Source organism: Lepus europaeus, chromosome 17 (assembly GCF_033115175.1).
Source record: "Lepus europaeus isolate LE1 chromosome 17, mLepTim1.pri, whole genome shotgun sequence".
Taxonomy (NCBI): domain Eukaryota; kingdom Metazoa; phylum Chordata; class Mammalia; order Lagomorpha; family Leporidae; genus Lepus; species Lepus europaeus.
In genome coordinates this window covers 34,560,589-34,580,945 of record NC_084843.1, presented here as the reverse complement: position 1 = coordinate 34,580,945, position 20,357 = coordinate 34,560,589, and the positions used below count along the sequence as shown (strand labels likewise).

Below are 20,357 nucleotides of genomic sequence, written 5' to 3'. Positions count from 1 at the left end.
GATTTGGGATATGATTTAAAAAAAATAAGCTATTGCTAAGTTAGTTGGTATCATTATTAGTATTTAAATACAATGTATATTATTTTGTCCAGATGCTTTGGGAAAATGGAATTAATGGCATTTTAGCAGATGAAATGGGATTGGGAAAGACAGTTCAGTGCATTGCTACAATTGCATTGATGATTCAGAGAGGAGTACCTGGACCTTTTCTTGTCTGTGGACCTTTGTCTACACTTCCTAACTGGATGGCTGAGTTCAAAAGATTTACACCAGAAGTAAGACATATTTCCTTCTGTTAAATATATTACTTCACATGTTTTATAGTTTATTTGTTGTTAGAGGAATTGTATCCTTTCTATTATATACTTATTTCTGTATAAACATTGTGTCTAACTTGATTTTTCTTTTTCTTTTAAAAAAAGATTTATTTACTTATTTGAAAAGCAGAGTTCCAGAGGGAGAGGGAGAGACAGAGAGAGATCTCCCATCTGCTGATTTGCACTCCAGATGGCTGCAATGGCCAGGGCTGGCCACTGTGGAGCCAGGAGCCTCTTCCAAGTCTCTCACATGGGTGGCAGGGGCCCAAGCACTTGGACAATTTTTTGCTGCTTTTCCCAGGCCATCAGCAGGGAGCTGGATTGGAAGTGGAGCAGCCGGAATGTGAACTGTCACTCATTTGGGATGCCTGCATTGCAGGCTGTGGCTTTACATGCTATGCCACAACGCCAGCCCCCTGATTTGACACTTCAATCAGAGCAATATCTTATTTTAAATTTATATGGAGTAGGTATTGGTAACCTCAGACATCTTGCCTAAAATGTCCCTGAGTGATTTTAGTCTATTGAATAGTTTGATTCACCTAAGACAGATCTAGGTATAATTTTTTTAATTTAGTTTTTATTTAGAGAGATAGACAAAGTTCCCCTGTGCTGGTTTATCCCCCAAAATGCCCATAATGACTGTGGCTTGACCTACACTGCAGGATGGTAGGGACCCAACCACTTGAGTCATCACTTGCTACTTCCCAGAGTGTGTGATAATAGGAGGCTAGAATTAGGATGAGAACCAAGATTTGAACCCAAGTACTCTGATGTTGGACACAGGTATCCCAACCAGTATCTAACCTTGCCCCAATTTAAAAAAAATACTGTTTATTCTCCTGGTGTTTTCCCCCTATATGTGTGTCTTCAAATCTTACCTTATGAGAAGTATATATTCTAGAAATAACTTCCCTGTGTTTCTCTTACTTGCTTATTTTTGTGACTTAAAAAAAAATAAAAATTTGAGAGGCAGAGAGACAGCTCCTCTTCATTGGTTTACTCTCCAAATGTCTACAACAGCTGGGATCCTGCCAGGCCAAACACTGGAACTGAGTCGTTACAGGTTTTCCATGTGAGTACCAGGAACTTAACGACATGGGCCATTACCTGCTACCTTCTAGAGTGTGCATTAGCTGCAAGCTGGAATCAGAAGCAGAGCCAGTACTCATATCCAGGCAATCCAGTGGGCGGGAAGCATTCTTCCCCCGCCAAGCAGTGCTGCCAAATGCCTATCCCTTTGGTTTAAAAAAAAAAAATTCTCCTGGGGCCGGTGCTGTGGTGTATTGGGTAAAGCCGCCACCGGCAGTGCTGGCATCTCATGGGTGCCAGTTCAAGTCCTGGTTGCTCCACTTCCCATCCAGCTCTCTGCCATGGCCTAAGAAAGCCGTAGAAGATGGCCCAAGTCCTTGGGCCCCTGCAACCACGTGGGAGACCCGGAGGAAGCTCCCGGCTCCTGGCTCCTGGCTAAGGATTGGTGCAACTCTGGCCATTGCAGCCAATTGGGGAGTGAACCAGCAGACGGAAGACCTCCCTCTCTCTCTGCCTCTCCTTCATCACTCTGTGTAATTCTGCTTTCAAATAAAAAAATAAATCTTTAAAAAAGAAGTTCATGGAAATGGAGTTAAAAGATAAGTTCTTCCGTATGAGTTCAATGGTTTGTTATACTTGCTTATTTTATTATAGAGAGATAGAACAGAAATTGACTTTTTTGTCTCAGAAAAAGATTTATTTCAAATTAATTGATATTTGTATTTTGTTCTAAATTAATATAAAATCTTTTAGGTTCCTACTATGTTATATCATGGAACCCAGCAGGAACGTCGAAAACTGGTAAGGAATATTAACAAACGGAATGGGACACTGCAGATTCATCCAGTGGTAATCACATCATTTGAAATAGCCATGAGAGACCGAAATGCGCTACAGGTACAGATAATTGATCTCTTAAGAGTCCATAATTTGCATTTTTCTCAATTTGTACTATTTTCTCACTATCCAGTAGCATTTGATTATTTCTTTTTCTTCTTGTTTATGTAATTAGATTGTATTGTGCATATTGCCCTAGAAATTGGAGGCTGTTGTTAACAGAAAAATTGGATGAAGGCTGTAAATTCTAAGCAAGATTAATGCTCCTGGAATTTCACTTGTGGCCCTCATATTTTTAGTTTGGTTGTAACGATTTTTTTTTTTTCATTGTTTGAAAGGAAAAGACAGAGATCTTTCATCTGCTGATTAACTCCCCAAATGCCTGTAGTAGGTGGGGTTAGGCTAGGGCCAAGCCAGGAGCTTGGGTCTATGATGGTGGAATGGAGCCAAGCACTTGGACCATCATCTGTTGTTTTCCCACGAGCATTAGCAAGAAGCTGAATTGGAAGCAGGGGAAGCTGGGACTTGAACCAGTGCTGCAGTATGGGATATGGATATCCCAAGCAGCTTCTTAACTGTTGCTTCATGATGCTTGCCCTGATCCTAGTATTTTAAATGTTAGAATCAAACACAACTCTAATCTGTGAAAATATTATAGATATGTTTCTGACATGTACTTCAAATGGAATTTACTTTTTAGAATTTTTTTATTATTATTTGTTTGAAAGGCAGAAATGGACAGACACCAGCACAGGCATCTTCCATCTGCTGGTTTATTTTCCATATGGCTATAACAGCCAAGGATGGGATCAGGCTGAAGCCAGGAGCTGGCAACTCCATTTGAGTCTCTTAATGTGGGTGGTAAAGACCTACGTACTTTATCTTCTGCTACCTTCCAGTGTGTTCATTAATAGGAAGCTAGACTGGAAGCAGAGCCAGGACTTAAATCCAGGCAATTTGAAATGGGCTGTGAGTGTCCCAAGTTGTAAATCCTTTTTTAATCAAATAAGAGAATATTTGGAAACAAGTGATTTTTTAGATTGTGTCCTGGACTATAGGAAAATATTTCCTCTTTTTTTTCTTGCTCCTCTAACACAAGTAGAATATTGCTCTTTTTTCTCTCATTGCTTCTGTTCCTCTTCTTGTGTTTTGAACTTCATCCTCACTATTCTACTTATTTCACAGGTAATTAGTACTGCTTTGTTTTTCCTACTCTGATTCTGTGTGAATCAGATTCTATAGTAAGTGCAATCCCCTTAGATTTTTCTTGCTTAACTGAAATGAAAGTAACTCCAGTAATGAGTTTAACATAAAATCAAAATACATACTTTCTATGTAAAGTAATTAAGGCTTGTATAGTCATGAAGAGTTATTTGTTAAATTTTGCATATGCTGGTAAAACTTTGGAACATGATATATAGAAGTCTTATCTCTGGAGTTTAACAAAAATTTCTGAATATGTATGGAGTCAAATGTATCAAAACTATTTCTTTACTGCAAAAGTAAACTAAATCAATTTTAGAAAGAATATTGTACAGAAAGCTATAAAAGCACCTTTCATTCTGAGAATTACTGCTTTTGTATTAAAACTACTTTTACGTATAGCAATTTCTATATGTAGGATCACACTATGAATGCTCTTGGGTCACTCCAGTTTTCTACTCAGGAATATAACATGTAGACTTCTGAAATAACTCATCTTGTTTGTCAATTCCATTTGCTAGTGGCTAGAATTTTTTCACTTCTCTTTTTCACTGACTCTGTGTTATTAATTCCAAGATCTTAATTAGAGAGTGATGGGTTTGGAATTCCAGAGCTCCTGTTTGTGACAGAAGTATGAGAACCCATTACTAATTTGTTTTTCAGATTCCTTATCATTTCTGTTTCCTTCATTTTTCTCTTTAATTACTTATTTATAAAGAATGTTTTATATATTATCTGGTATTGTTCAATAGGTGTTAGTATTGAGAGACTTTTCAGGTTTTCTAAGTTTTCCATATTGCTTGAAAAATAAGTATCTTTGAAGTCACTTTAAAGAGTTAATGTTTTTCCATTTTGTTAAGAGTGTACTGTGCAAAGAGTACTTTGCCAATCTAATATTCCAAGATATCTATATTGATTGGTATTTCTATTTCCAGAAATATTGCATATTTCTGTATTTTTATACAGTAAATAAGATAAATTATAAGTCTGAGCAAGATAAAAGAGAAAGCAAAGATATTAAAGATGAGAATGAATATATTTTTTCATGAGGATTTTATGAAAGTGATTGGATGACTTTGTGAAAATATAAATTGCTAAAATCGATGTTTGAAGACAGGGAAAACCTAAACAAGCTAATAACTAAAAAATTGAGAACAGCATATTGAAAATAGTGTTGATCTGAGATGTAGGCCTTAAGAATAAAGATTCTGGGGCAGGTATTGTGTCACAGTGGATTAAGCTGCCACTTGGGTTACTCACATCCCATATTGGAGTGCCAATTCCAGTCCCTGGTACTCTCCTTCTGAACCAGCTTCTTGCTGATGCATCCTAGGAGGCAGCAGGCCCAAGTGTTTGAGCCTCTGCCACACACATGGGAGGCCTCGATGAGTTTTGGGTTGTTGGCCTGGTTCAAGTCTGGCTATTGGAAGCATATGTGGAGTGAACCAGTAGATGGGAGCTCATGTGCTCACACTCTCTCACTGCACTACTCTGCCTTTCAAGTAGATCAAAATAAATAAATAATTAATTAATTTTGTAAAAGAGATTCCATTGCTATTTAATATTTCAGAACTTATGTTACTAGTGAAAGCTTTCAATTACTTTTTTAGAAAGTTAGTATAACACTGATAGCAAAACTTGGCTGGAGTAGGAATTTAGCATAGCACTTAAGTCACCCTGACCCACATTACAAGAGCCTGGGTTTGATTTCCAGTTCTAACATGTGACTGTAGCTTCCTGCCAGTGCAGACTCTGGAAGGCATTGGTGATGGCTCAAACAATTGGATCCATGTGGGAGACATGGTTTATCTTGTTCTTTCTCTCTCTCACCATCAAAAACAAGAAAAACCACTTTTTATAAGAAGACTAGAAAGGAAAGTTATGTACTATTCTGACTTAAAGACATAATAGCAGGTGGACATCAAATACTAATTCATGACCTGCTGAGGTCTGTTCCAAGAACACAAATATAAATCATTTAAAGAATCCATTAATTATCCCCTTAGTAGCTCAAAGGAAAACATGCTTATCTCTGTAAATAATGGCATTGGATAAAACTCAACACTTATCCTTCTTAAAAGAGAACTTTGATTTTTAGATTTGCTATTCAGAAAAATTATGAGATCATTATTTTAAAATTTTTCCCTTGATTCATTTTCTAGCATTGCTATTGGAAATACTTAATAGTAGATGAAGGACACAGGATTAAGAATATGAACTGCCGTCTAATAAGGGAGTTAAAACGGTTCAATGCTGATAATAAACTTCTTTTGACTGGTACACCCTTGCAAAACAATTTATCAGAACTTTGGTCATTGTTAAACTTTTTGTTGCCAGATGTATTTGATGACTTGAAAAGGTAGGTAAGCCAGTTTTTAACTTTTATGTATGTATTAAACCTTAAAATCTGTACTCATAGTTAAAATTAATCCTTTCTTCTAGGTAGCTGATAAATTTTTATTAAGTTCTTAAAGTGTTTGAGGGTTCATCTCAAAAGTTCATGGGAAAATAGAATTAAAATAAACTTATTTTGGCACAAAAAATTTTTGAAGTATGTACGTAGTTATTTCATAGTGTCCATTTTTCCATGAACTCTGTGCAGATCCCTCACATATATATGTTCTTCTTGTGACACAGATTGTGTGAGAGAAGAAAAGTAAGAATATTTAAAACTTCTTTGCACTTATTAAAGAAAAACTTTTAAATGTTATCTTAAAATGTTATTGTGAGTCATTTTTTCAGTTTTCAAAGTTTTATACTTTTTTTAAAAAATTTATTTTTTTTTAAAATTTTTGACAGGCAGAGTGGACAGTGAGAGACAGAGAGAAAGGTCTTCCTTTTGCCGTTGGTTTACCCTCCAATGACCGCCGCAGTAGGCGCGCTGCGGCTGGCGCACCATGCTGATCCAAAGCCAGGAGCCAGGTGCTTCTCCTGGTCTCCCATGGGGTGCAGGGCCCAAGGACTTGGGCCATCCTCCACTGCCTTCCCGGGCCATAGCAGAGAGCTGGCCTGGAAGAGGGGCAACCGGGACAGGATCGGTGCCCCGACCGGGACTAGAACCCAGTGTGCCGGCGCTGCAAGGCGGAGGATTAGCCTAGTGAGCCGCGGCGCCGGCCAAAGTTTTCAAAGTTTTAAACACAAATAAAATGCGCCCCATTTTTAAAATAAAAATTTATTTATTTAAGTCACAGAAGACTTTTTTTATCTTTGTAAAACACTTTCAGGTGGATTTTAAAACTTTATCTTTACAAATCAACCCAGGGGCATAAAGTAAGTAAACAACTAGTTAGTAGAACCAAAATTTGAAATTTAAAAAATTTCGGCCTAGAACTTTTATTCTAGAAACTGTTTGAATCTTAGTTTATGTTCTAGGAACCAAAAAATCACAAGTAGTTTTCAGGAAATAATTAGTATCCTCAGAGTGAAAGAAGAGATAGTTCTAATGTAACTAAGATGGAACTACAAGAAAAGCCAGTCTGAATAATTCATTCATGTTTATTTTGACATCAGTGAAGGAGGAAAGCGAATTGAATATGGAGAAATAACTTTCAATGTTTTATTTTACAAATATTCCAAATCTGGGTATCAAGTACTGGTCTAAAGCCTAAGCTGTCTGTCATTAACTCTAGACACTTTTTGAAGCACAGGATTTCTGGGCTTACAGAGACCTAACGAGTTGAGGTTGAAGCTGAGATTATGAATTTTTAGAACATGTTTTAAGTGATTTAAGTTTGGTATTATCCAATTTATCTATTGCATAAATGATATTAGCATGTTTCATAATTGGATTTACTGGCTGCTGTGTCACCTAGAATATACTATGAATACCTGCATATTCTAACTAAATTACTCATTTTAATAAATTTTTATACTGGAAAGAACTAAGGATTATTGTGTCAGATTTATACCTGTAGGGATGAAACACATGGCCTTACATTTTCAGAAATAGATTTTCGCTTATATAGTTTTTAAAATATGAAATAAAATATTTACATTAATCCTTATTTGATTTTTGTACTATTGTAATATATTAATGTAAATTAGAAAATATCTCCTTTAAGATCACAAATCTGAATTGTGGTTCATAAACAGCATTAATTTTATTTTTATCATTTGAATGTGATCTTTTCCACTGTAATTAACACTACATTTGAGGATATGTTACAATATTCATACTTCATAGTAAAGAGATTAATATGAAATTCTAAAATGCATTTTTTAATACAATGGAATTTTTGATAGATTAACTTGTAACTTTTCTCTTCCAGCTTTGAATCTTGGTTTGACATCACTAGTTTGTCTGAAACTGCTGAAGATATTATTGCTAAAGAAAGAGAACAGAATGTATTGCATATGCTGCACCAGGTTTTGACCATTTTCTTACTATGCTTCCTTTAGGCACATAGAATCTAAAGAAAGTTCTTGAAACTGCTTGACCAACCCTTATTAGTAGAGAATTAGAAAATAAGGGCTCTCTTCAAATTTAAATTACTCTCTTTTTTTTTTTAAAGATTGTATTTATTTGTTTGAGAGGTAGAGTTATAGATAGACTGAGAGAAAGGTCTTCCATCCGCTGGTTTACTCCTTAAATGGCCGCAAGGGCCAGAGCTGGGCTGATCAGGAGCTGGGAGCTTTCTCATCGGAAGAGTAGCAACCTGGACTAGAACCAGCGTCCATATGGAATCCTGGTCCCACAGGCGTAGGCTTAGCCTATTACCCTGCAACACCTGCCCCCAATTTTTTTTTTCTTAAACCATTGTAATATTCTCTTTATCTGGTATAGTTTATGCCTCTGGGTATTTAGAGTATAGATCCCTGAAACTGATCTTTACTACTTTCTCTTTCTCTCTCTCTCTCTCTCTCTCTCTCTCTATATATATATATATGTAATTACTGTATGTAAAACACTTGTTAACTCATATTGAAACCTAAGTTCATAGAGTATAAATAAGTTTAAGTAAGTGTGTAGGCCTAAACAATTTAATATTACAATTTTTTTTTTTTTTTGACAGGCAGAGTGGATAGTGAGAAAGAGAGACAGAGAGAAAGGTCTTCCTTTTTGCCGTTGGTTCACCCTCCAGTGGCCGCTGCGGCCAGTGCACTGCACTGATCCGAATCCAGGAGCCAGGTGCTTCTTCTGGTCTCCAATACGGGTGCAGGGCCCAAGGACTTGGGCCATCCTCCACTGCCTTCCCGGGCCATAGCAGAGAGCTGGCCTGGAAGAGGGGCAAGATTCTTCTGGCGCCCCAACCGGGACTAGAACCTGGTGTGCCAGTGCCGCAAGGCAGAGGATTAGCCTGTTAAGCCACAGCGACGGCCTAATATTACAATTTAAAATCACTTTTGTGTTCTATTTAAAAATGTGATATCACTTGTAAATCACTCCATTGAATGAAAAAGAGTACCTCTACGCCTGACTTAGAACTTATCTGTAGGTTGATTGGTTTTCCATTAGTCTAGAATCATTTGAAAAATTGTGGTTGTAATTGAAAACTATCACTGTGACATTGAAATAACTTTTTCTTTCTGCTTTTTATATTACTCCAGATATATTATTAGAGTATTTGAATGATTAACAAATTGTGAAGTGCTGTGCATAAGTGTAATGGATTTATCATGTGCTGCTGTGGTATAGGAAAATTTCAAGGAGATAATATTTTAATCTCATTTCTTCACACTTGATAGTTATTTATATAGGAATTAAGGGGAAAGGGTAAAGAGTATGTGAGAACAATATTGCCAAAAAAATAGGAATGTTTAATACTCATACTTGTTCATTTTAGATTCTAACACCTTTCTTATTGAGAAGACTGAAATCTGATGTTGCCCTTGAAGTTCCTCCTAAACGAGAAGTAGTTGTTTATGCACCACTTTCAAAGAAACAAGAGGTCTTCTATACTGCCATTGTGAACCGCACCATTGCAAATATGTTTGGGACCAGTGAGGTACTGTGTGGGGGGTATAAATTTTCATGCTTGATTTGAGTCTTAAGACTCCTAACTTATTTTCAGGATTTGTGTGTTAATTTCGATTTATGGTGTAAGAGGTAAGGCCAGTAGCAAAAGTCATTTCCTAGTCTCTACTTCAGAAAATTTGTGGAAAACTAGAATTAAAAGATAAATTTATGTTGTAAAATTTTTGAAATCCATAACTGAACAAAGGGCTTGCCAAATAGATGAACTCCTTTAAATAAGCAAATGTTTTGCAAGAAGAAGGGGTTTTTTTTACTTTTTTTTTTTTTAAGATTTATTTATTTATTTGAAAGGCAAAGTTACAGAGAAGCAGAGAGAGAGAGAGAGAGAGAGAGAGAGAGAGAGAGAGAGAGAGAGAGAGGTCTTCCTCCTGCTGATTCATTCCCCAGATTGCTGCAATGGCTGGAGCTGCGCCATTTGGAAGCCAGGAGTCAGGAGCTTCTTCCAGGTCTCCCACGCAGCTGTAGCAGCCCAAGGACTTGGGCCTTCCTCCACTGCTCTCCCAGGCCACAGTAGAGCTGGATTGGAAGTGGATCAGCTGGGACTCAAACCTGCGCCCACATGGGATGCTGGTACTGCAGGCTGTAGCTTTACCACTGTCCTATAGCACCGGCCCTGCAAGAGGGTATTGATAGCTAAATAGATTTGTAGAATGTGAGTTCAAAATGGTTTTATACGTCATTAATTTTTCTCTATTGATGTAGATAGACACTTAGTGTCACTTTGAGATGCTGTTAATTGATGTTAAGGCAAATTTAATGTAACATTTGCCTTTGGCTATAGATTATGGATTCCTGATATTTTACTTTTGGGAATTAACTTGATGAGTGACTTTTTTTCTTTAAATCTTAAAAAAAAATTTTGTTCATAAAACTATTAACTTCAGAATATAGCTTTTTAAACAGATAGCCCTTTAATTTGTTCTCTTTTAGAAAGAAACAATTGAGCTAAGTCCTACTGGACGACCAAAACGACGAACTAGAAAATCAATAAATTACAGCAACATAGATGATTTCCCAAATGAATTGGAAAAATTGATCAGTCAAATTCAGCCAGAGGTGGACCGAGAAAGGTGTGATTTTAAAAATAAGTTTGTTTTCTTTAGACTGTTTTTTGTTTTTTTGTCTTCAACATTTCTCATTTTCATGCATTACATGTTTTTGATAGAACTGTTGTGGAAGTGAATGTCCCACTAGAATCTGAAGTTAATCTGAAGCTGCAGAATATAATGATGTTACTTCGTAAATGCTGTAATCATCCATATTTGATTGAGTACCCTATAGATCCTGTTACACAAGAATTTAAGGTGAATATCATTTAATAATTTATTTTTTGAATTTCTGCAACTTTTGTATTGAAAGAAAGTATAATATTTTGTTTGGTTTGATTATTATTTAAAAATAAATGTGCTGTTTGCCATAGAAAGGTTATGATCCTTACGGTAATCTAAAGATATAGTCTGCTCTCTCCAAATTTAGAGAACTTTTTTTTTTTTTTGACAGGCAGAGTTAGACAGTGAGAGAGAGACACAGAGAGAAAGGTCTTCCTTCCGTTGGTTCACCCCCTCAATGGCCGCTACGGCTGGCAACGCTGCACTGATCCGAAGCCAGGAGCCAGGTGCTTCCTCCTGGTCTCCCATGCGGGTGCAGGGCCCAAGGACTTGGGCCATCCTCCACTGCCTTCCCGGGCCACAGCAGAGAGCTGGACTGGAAGAGGAGCAACTGGGACAGAATCTGGTGCCCCAACTGGGACTAGAACCCGGGGTGCCGGCACCACAGGCAGAGGATTAGCCTAGTGAGCTGCGGCGCTGGCCAAATTTAGAGAACTTAAGAGAGTTAAGATGATAGTCACTGTCTATGTGCATTGTAATTATCTGATAGCTACGAATTAATTGTCTGAAATTTTGTAAAACTATTGATTTCTACTCTCATTTTATGTGTTATTTTAGAGATAGTTGTCATTGGTGTCATATTCTTTCCTATTAGCATTTACCTTGTTACAGTCTACCTGTCTGCTCTGCTCATTGCTTCATTCTCAACTAGTAGCCATAGAAGAAAGCCCAAAAGTTGATACTGAGTGTGTGGACTTTCAGGTGAAAAGAATGAAATTGCTTTCTACAGCAATTGATAGGAAGATGGCATAGTTGGTTTCTCATTGCTGGCAATATGACATTTTGACCTGGATAATTTTTTTTAGTTAAATAATGTCTGTGCACTGTAAAACATTTAGCAGCATCCCTAGTCTCTGGGTGCCAGTACTATTTACCATCCTCCTTGACTGCAAAATGTTCTCTAGGGGTAGAGGGCAAGATTGATCCAATCTAAGAACCACTGCTTTACACTATTTGAATAAGGAAGAAGATTCCTACTCAAATGAAAGTGCTCTCTTGACAAGATAATTTCATTGAGAGATGAAAATTTCCTGTAACCTGAATACTTGGTTTGTTTATAAGTTCCTATGTTTTAATTTTATACACATTTTGTTGGACGGTTCGGTTATAAAGAATAACCCCCAGCATACATAGAGTAAGTTTGAGCTTGCTATTGTGTTACACAGTCCCTTTAAGTGGTATATGGGGAAAAGACCATGGTTATACTAGAACTTAGTTTTTGGCTTTTTGAGATCACTGATTTTACCATCTATAGTGTGTGAAAAAGATGGACTAAGAAGGTCAATTCTAAGTTATAGTGACTCATTTATCATTGAAAATTGAGCTACATTTTATTCTTATAAAGCAAATGGTTGGTAATTAGAGTGATGTTTTCACTTTCTTTTCTTTTTTTTTTTTAACCACTTTTAAGATTGATGAAGAATTGGTAACAAATTCTGGGAAGTTCTTAATTTTGGATCGAATGCTTCCGGAACTAAAAAAAAGAGGTCACAAGGTGGTATTTTTGATTGGAATTTTTTTATTATTTTATTTATTTCTTAATGGTTAGTATAGATAATAATACACATTTAAATTTCAGGTGCTGCTTTTTTCCCAAATGACAAGGATGTTGGACATTTTGATGGATTACTGCCATTTTAGAAATTTCAACTTTAGCAGACTTGATGGGTCTATGTCTTATTCCGAGAGAGAAAAAAATGTAAGAGTACATACAAACCAAAATCTTTTACTCTTTTCTTGATTTCTGAAGTAATATTCAAATAAATGGAAAAATTTGATGAGCTAGAAATGATAGAATACTCTGGCAAAATCAAAATAAGCATTTTGATAAAGTCAATGTTTGATTCTCATGTATCACTATAAACGTATCTTACAACATAACCTTATTTAATAATATACTACTTAGCCAACACTTTGAAAATATTAGGATAACAAGGAAATTTTTCCCTCTGACCTTTTGCTCTAACTTACTAGCATTTTTATTATGAAAATTTCAAATATTTTGCAAGTTGAAATAATTTTACAGTAAACAATGTAAACCCACCTAGAATTTGCCATTAGCTTTTTTTAAATATAAAGATTTATTTTTTTGGTATACTAAATTGATCTTCTGTATATAAAGAGAATTGAAAATGAATCTTGATGAGAATGGAAGAGGAGAGGGAGCGGGAGAGGGGAGGGTTGCGGGTGGGAGGGAAGTTATGGGAGGGGGAAGCCATTGTAATCCATAAGCTGTACATTGGAAATTTATATTCATTAAATAAAAGTTAAAAAATATATATATAAAGATTTATTTTTTTGAAAGAAAGTGTAACAGAGAAAGAGAAAGAGAGAGATCATCCATCTGTGGGTTAACGTCCCTAGTAGCTGCAACAGCCAGATCTGGGCTAGGCTGAAGCCAAGAGCCAGGAGTTGCATCGATCCAGGTCTCCCACCTGGGTGACAGGTTCTAAGCACCTGGATTATTTTCTGCTACCATCCCAGGTGCATTACTGGGAAGCTGGATTGGAAGTGGAGCAGCCTGCCCTTCAATAAGGGATGCTGATGTCTCAGTAAGCAGCTTAACCTGCTGTGCCACGCAGTGCCGGCCCCCTTGCTGTTAACATTTGATTGTACTTTTTAATTAAATACCTTGATCAGCATCAGTCCATTGCTATATCCATTCTACATTCCATCCTCTGTTTCTGCTGCATTTCAAAATAAATTGTAGGTGATGCTTTTCTCTCTAATGGATTCAGCATATTTTGTTATTTTCAGAGTGAGGTTTAGTAATTTTAGTAATTTTTTTTTAATTAATTTTTTTTTTTTTTTTTTGACAGGCAGAGTGGATAGTGAGAGAGAGAGAGACAGAGAGAAAGGTCTTCCTTTTTGCCGTTGGTTCACCCTCCAATGGCTGCTGCGGCCAGCGCATCTCGCTGATCCGAAGCCAGGAGCCAGGTGCTTCTCCTGGTCTCCCATGGGGTGCAAGGCCCAAGCACTTGGGCCATCCTCCACTGCCTTCCTGGGTCATAGCAGAGACCTGGCCTGGAAGAGGGGCAACCGGGACAGAATCCGGTGCCCCAACCGGGACTAGAACCTGGTGTGCTGGTGCCGCAAGATGGAGGATTAGCCTGTTAAGCCACAGCACCGGCTGAGGTTTAGTAATTCTGTATAAGCGAAATATACTTTAGTTGAGTTTTGTCCAAACTTGTTTCAGGATGTAAAATATTGCCTTTAGCCCAGGAAATTTTCTAGGTTCCTTTCTGATCAGTCCACCCTTTGTATCTGCCTCATCTTCTTGGCAACCACTGGAGATTTTCTTTGTACCCTTTTTGTTTTGGTATTTAAATATCTTTGTGGTGTGTAGTTTTTAAAAAAATTAAAATCTCAATAAAATCTGTGTTTGGAAAATAATGTTAACATGATTAGAGGTTTTATTAATTAACATAATTATTCAATAGATTTAAATGATCAGCTTAGCCTCCCTTGATCAGCCTTTGGTGGTTAATTAAAAGCAATATCCCCTCGATCTTGTTGGTTAAGTTAGTTAATTTTTTAATTTGTTGTGTTTTCATCTTTTTGCTTTTAGATGCACAGCTTTAACACAGATCCTGATGTGTTTATCTTCTTAGTGAGTACGAGAGCTGGTGGTTTGGGTATTAATTTGACTGCAGCAGATACAGTTATCATTTATGATAGTGATTGGGTGAGTTGGAAGTATTATCAATATGCTGATTATGTTTTCATTCTTAATTTTTAAACTTTCCTGGTACAGGTTGAAGTTTCATTTATCTCTTTGAAATTATGTTTTCAGTTAAGGATCACTTAATCAAGTTTGTTACATAAAAAAAATTGAAATGTTTCCTTTGGGATATTTAATTTTTTTAATAATTGTCAATGATAATGAAGTTTAAGTTGAGTCTCATGCAACACTTTAAAATTTTTGATTGCATCATGAATTTTGACTTTTCCTTGATTAGGGGGTTAACTTAATTTTAATCTAAGACTGATAAGTGTTATTTTCCTGTTTAACTTCCAAGAACCCCCAGTCTGATCTTCAGGCCCAGGATAGATGTCATAGAATTGGTCAAACAAAGCCAGTTGTTGTATATCGCCTTGTTACAGCAAATACTATCGATCAGAAAATTGTGGAAAGAGCAGCTGCTAAAAGAAAATTGGAAAAGTTGATCATCCACAAAAGTAAGGAACATTTAAGTCATGCTTTTTTCCTTCAGCTATCCATTATGTACTACAACATGTGCAGCTTGACATGCAAAGATTTAAATAAGCAGTGAGGAATTTGGAGCTGCTCAGAACCTTAAACTAAGGTGGTGATCATAGACATGAAAGAGCATTAGTGTGTGTTTAGATGAGGAACAGACGGACAGAAAATGGGGTCGAGGATAATTTGTAGGACATGGTATTCTCAACTCTTATTGGGAATTCGGCATGCTATTAATGATTAGGCCTGATATTTGTCTGCCTAAAGCTTTAAGAAAACTTTAATAATCTTCTTGTAAGTTGAGTATATTAAATATTAGAATATAAACATGGTATTGAAGAAGAGCTGTAAGAATTTACTTTGTGAAATCCTCTGTTTCATAGAATATTTCACTACAGTGTATCTTTAGTCTAGGACACAGTGTTTTAAAAACACAGTGTTTTCTCACTAGAAAAGGTTCTCAGAAGGAAGGGAACTGAAGTAGATTGATGTTTTCTGTTCGCTGAAATTCCTAGGATAAGTTCTACTTTCATTTATTCAACATAAATTGTGTTTGGATTAATGGGTTGGTGGCTACCTGAAGGAAAGCTGAAAGTTGAAGTTTATCTTTTTGAGTTGTCAAGCCTAGAGAAATTGGAGCAGATAGTAAAGGAGATGTTAAATCACTGTGAACTTATTTTATGCTGCTTTTCTGCTTGCAGAAACTTTCTCCAGAGTACTTGTTTTTGAGGGAAAAGTGAATTAGGTTTTCAACAAAACTAACTTGGCTTGATGGAACATTCAGATTGTAGTTGTGATTTGTGTTGGGGAAATGAGTTTCATTCTAATATTTTGTGTCAACTAAAATTCAAAATACTTTAGGATTCAACTGATGAAATCAATTATATTTTGTTTAAATACTGAGTATACTTTAAGGTGTAGATAAGCTTTATCTGTGATTTTGTTTTCCCGAATTCTATTTTTCAGTATTTTAAGGGATTAATTTTATAATAAAATTTGAAGGACTTTTTAAAAATTTTGACAATTTTTATTAAGTATCAAATAAATATATATAGTAAAATGTACAACTCCTGAGTATGCAGCTTGATGAATTGTGCTAAATACACATTCATATAACTCCTCCAGATCAAAAGGAGACTTTTATATCATCCCAGAAAGTTTCCTTTTACCGTGCCTTTTTTAGTCATTCTCAATGTTCCCTCAACCCTCTCCAGGCTACCACTATTCTGATTTCTGTCATATAGATTTTTTTTTCTTTAACCATTCAATTGTTTGCATGTGTTTTTATGTATGACTACTTTTGTTCAACATATTTTTGTATTCCTTTGTTTCTGGATATTGTCTTGTTTGCTGAATATTTTATCCATTTTTCCGTTGATGGATATTTGAAGTATCTTCAGATTGTGACTGTTGTGAATAAGCTGTTGGTGTGTGTATCTATGTGGACAGTAATGCATTTGTTTGTCCTTGATCTGGGGTGCAGGGCCTGTGTGTTTCAAACCTTTTCCTAAGTTAATATCCCATTTTACATCCTACCAGCAAAATCTGAGGGTTTCAGTTGTTCTTCCTTACCAACACTTGGGGTCTTGTTTTGTCTTTTTAATGTAAGCCATTGGTTTATAATGTATCCTATTATAATTTTAAAAGGAATTCTAATATTTTGAAATTGTTTTTCTAGATCATTTCAAAGGTGGTCAGTCTGGATTAAATCAATCTAAGAATTTCTTAGATCCCAAAGAATTAATGGAGCTTTTAAAATCTAGAGATTATGAAAGGTAAAGTTTCTTAATTTTAGAAAAATATGATTCATACTTTTGATTTATTCATATAGACTTGAATATTTTGGTTTCTATAGGGAAGTAAAAGGATCAAGAGAGAGAGTCATTAGTGATAAAGATCTCGAGTTGTTATTAGATCGAAGTGATCTCATTGGTAAGTATCTCTTATATTTTCTTCTTAATAGAAACTGAACATGAAACATGCAAAAATAGAATAGTTTAATGAATGAATGAAGTCCTTGTACAATTCATTTACCCATAGTAGTTCACAACATGTAACCAGTTTTCTTTTGTTGTCATTTCTCTTTTGTTGTAGTCTTTTTTTTTTTTTTTTAAAGATTTATTTTATTTATTTGAAAGACAAAGTTACAGAGAGAGGTCTTCCATCTGCTGGTCTATTCCCCAGATGGCCACAATGGCCAGAGCTGTGCTGATCCGAAGCCAGGAGCCAGGAGCTTCTTTTGGGTCTCCCACGTGGGCACAGGGGACTTGGGCCATCTTTTACTGCTTTCCCAGGCCATAGCAGAGAGCTGGATCGGAAGAGGAGCAGCTGGGACTAGAACCAGTGCCCATATGGGATGCTGGCTGCTTCAGATCAGGGCTTTAACCCGCTGTGCCACAGCGCAGGCTCCTGTTTGTTTTTTAAAGATTTATTTATTTGAAAGGCAGAGTTACAGAGAGGCAGAGGCAGAGAGAGAAAGAGAGGTCTTCCATCCACTGGTTCACTCCTCAGGTGGCCACAGTGGACAGAGCTGTGCTGGTACGAAGCCAGGAGCTTCTTCCGGGTCTCCCATGCAGGTGCAGGGACCTAAGGACTGTTTTCCCAGGTAATAATCAGGGAGCTGGATTGGAAGAGGAGCAGGCACGAACTGGCACCCGTATGGAATGCTGGCACCACAGACAGAGGCTTAACTTACTATGCCATAGCACTGGCCCCTATCAGATTGTTTTACACATGTGTGACCCAATTTGTGGCTTGTATTTCCACTTTCTTTTGACAGGCAGAGTTAGGCAGTGAGAGAGAGAGAGAGAGACAGAGAGAGAAAGGACTTGGGCCATCTTCTACTGCCTTTCCAGGCCATAGCAGAGAGCTGGATCGGAAGTATAGCAGCTGGGACTAGAACTGGTGCCCATATGGGATGCTGGCACTTCAGGCCAGGACGTTAACTCATTGAGCCACAGCACTGGCCTCCAGGAGCTTCTTCTGGCTCTTCCATGTAGGTGCAGGGGCCCAGTGTGCCACCATCTACTGCTTTCCTATGCCATAGCAGAGAGCTGGATCAGAAGTGGAGCAGCTGGAACTCAAACCAGCACCCATATGGGATGCCAGCACTGGAGGCGGTGGCTGTACCCGCTGCGCCGCAGCACTGGCCCCCAGCCTCTACTTTGAGTTCAGCTTCCTGTTAATAGGCTCGGGAGGCAGCAGATGATGGTAGTTTTGGTCATTTTGGGAGTGAAAACACCAGATACAGTATCTCTATCAATCTGCCTTTCAAATAAATAAATTAAAAAAAAAAAAAAAAACAGAAAGAAAGAAAGAAAAAGGAAAGTCTCTATTCAATATTAAAAAGAAAAAAATAAAAGTAATGGAGTGAGGGCCAGTGCTGTGGCATGGTGGGTAGAGCCACTGCCTGCAGTGCCAGCATCCCAAATGGGCACCGGTTCGAGTTCCCACTGCTCCATTTCCGATCCAGCTCTCTCCTATGGCATGGGAAGACAGTAGAAGATGGCCCAAATCCTTGGGACCCTGCCACCGTGTGGGGGACCTGCAGGAGTCTCCTGTCTCCTGACTTCTGATCTGGTGCAGCTCTGGCCGTTGTGGCCAGTTGGGGCGTGAACCAGTGGATGGAGGACCCCCCTCTCTGTGTGTCTCCTTCTCTCTCTGTGTGACTCTGACTTTCTGACTTTCAAATAAATAAATAAATCTTTTTTTTTTTTTTAAGTAATGCTGTGGGTAGACAGCACAGCAGTTATGATGCCACTTTTGATACCCACATTGCACATTGGAGTGCCGGAGTTTGAGTCCCACCTCCACTTCTATTCCAGCTTCTTTCTAATGTGCACCCTGGCAGGCCCCAGGTGATAGCTCTAGAGCTTTGGTCCCTGCCATGCTTGTTGGGACCAAGATTGAGTTATGGATTTCCAGTTATTTTAGGCAATTGGGGAATGAATCAGTGGATGCAAGATCTCTGTTTCTCAGTGCCTTTCAAATAAATAAACAAGTAACTAAAAATTTAAAAAGTACTTATTAAAATCAGATTCATTACATAGCTGTAAAATTGACAGAAATTTATCAGACTATACATTTTATAATACTTTGGAATGTTTGTACTGGTAAATTTTTCACAGTGCCCTGCTTTCTGGTTTTTAAATTAATTGTGAATAGACTTCTTTTGAAAACATCTCTAAAAACATAATTCAAATTGGTGTTCTGTTTATTAATGTGTAACTTGTGTGTCTTAAGTTCAGTAAAGGAGATTTTTGACTAGTAAAATGATGTCTGAGATTATTTCCTAGAGGCTGATTCTAATAGGAGTGTACTTTTTTACTTGTATTCTTAATCCTTTATTGATAAGATTAAGAGTGTCCCACCTTTCTGTGGGTTTTCATATTTTGGGACAGGTGACTACGGCATGTACACAAATTTCTTTTCTGATTTCATCTATTTTAATTTTTCTCTTTTTAGATCAAATGAATGCATCAGGACCAATTAAAGAGAAGATGGGGCTATTCAAGATATTAGAAAATTCAGAAGATTCCAGTCCTGAATGTTTGTTTTAAATTGGAACTAAAGAGTTGCCTTTAAAAATTCTTGTTTACATCCACTGATTCACTTATGTTGGTTCTGAAATCCAGATTGTCTATTTTACTTTTTTGATTATATTTGTTTACATAATGTAATTATTGAGTACCATCACATACTTCATAGATTTATAATTTTCTGAGCTTTATTAAGGATGAAAAGATTTATATTAAGTTTTGATTTTTGAGACTGAGTAGTATGGTGGGTAGAGGCTGATGTGTACATAATCCACTGCCAGATTTATACAGTCTTCCTGTGGAAGTTTAGTAAATGTCTTTTTTCCCCCTTTCTTTTAGCAGTATACATTTCCTGGAGTGTTGGTACTTCAGTTATGGAGTAGGCTTTTGATGGGAGGGGTGATTGAGATTATGGCTTCTGTTTAAAAAATTGTTTTAGAGTTGCTAAGATTACCCAATAAATATTCATTGTAAGATGATCTCATGAAAATTGTTTTGTCAGGAAAATAATATTTTAAATAATAGCAGTGGGCTCGACTGGCATTGAAATTCAACATTATGCTATCTTAGTTTTAGTCAATAGTAGTATATCATATAAAGATTTCAACTGGAAGTTGGGTTGGCACAGGGAAAGTTGGGTTAGCATTCTGGAAAAAAAACTGTAAGTATGGTCTTGGCAAGAGACCAGAAATTGGAAGTGACATGCAGAACAAAAATTTTAAAAACAAACCAACAGCAGAAGAGAAACCCTGAAATTTTATGGTAGGGGACACATAGAACTGGAAAGAAGAAAATAAGACATAAGAGTCTAAGTAATGCAAAAGCCATAGTAGAGGAGCATAATGAAAAGGGAACAATTCAGACCCT

General features: G+C 36.9%; 1 protein-coding gene across 1 annotated transcript in view; it reads left to right on the top strand.

Moving 5' to 3' along the window:
* The window catches only part of HELLS (helicase, lymphoid specific), a 42,797-nt gene extending 22,833 nt beyond the window's left edge, over positions 1–19,964 (top strand). The window contains exons 9-22 of the mRNA XM_062213860.1: positions 93–275; positions 2,103–2,246; positions 5,552–5,748; positions 7,658–7,754; positions 9,173–9,334; positions 10,294–10,433; positions 10,529–10,667; positions 12,163–12,246; positions 12,331–12,450; positions 14,320–14,436; positions 14,771–14,930; positions 16,631–16,727; positions 16,808–16,884; positions 19,417–19,964. Coding sequence (XP_062069844.1) covers positions 93–275; positions 2,103–2,246; positions 5,552–5,748; positions 7,658–7,754; positions 9,173–9,334; positions 10,294–10,433; positions 10,529–10,667; positions 12,163–12,246; positions 12,331–12,450; positions 14,320–14,436; positions 14,771–14,930; positions 16,631–16,727; positions 16,808–16,884; positions 19,417–19,511 — 1,812 coding nt within the window. The 3' untranslated portion in view covers positions 19,512–19,964. The remainder of the gene's footprint in view (positions 1–92; positions 276–2,102; positions 2,247–5,551; positions 5,749–7,657; positions 7,755–9,172; positions 9,335–10,293; positions 10,434–10,528; positions 10,668–12,162; positions 12,247–12,330; positions 12,451–14,319; positions 14,437–14,770; positions 14,931–16,630; positions 16,728–16,807; positions 16,885–19,416) is intronic.
* The last annotated feature ends 393 nt before the right edge of the window (positions 19,965–20,357 follow it).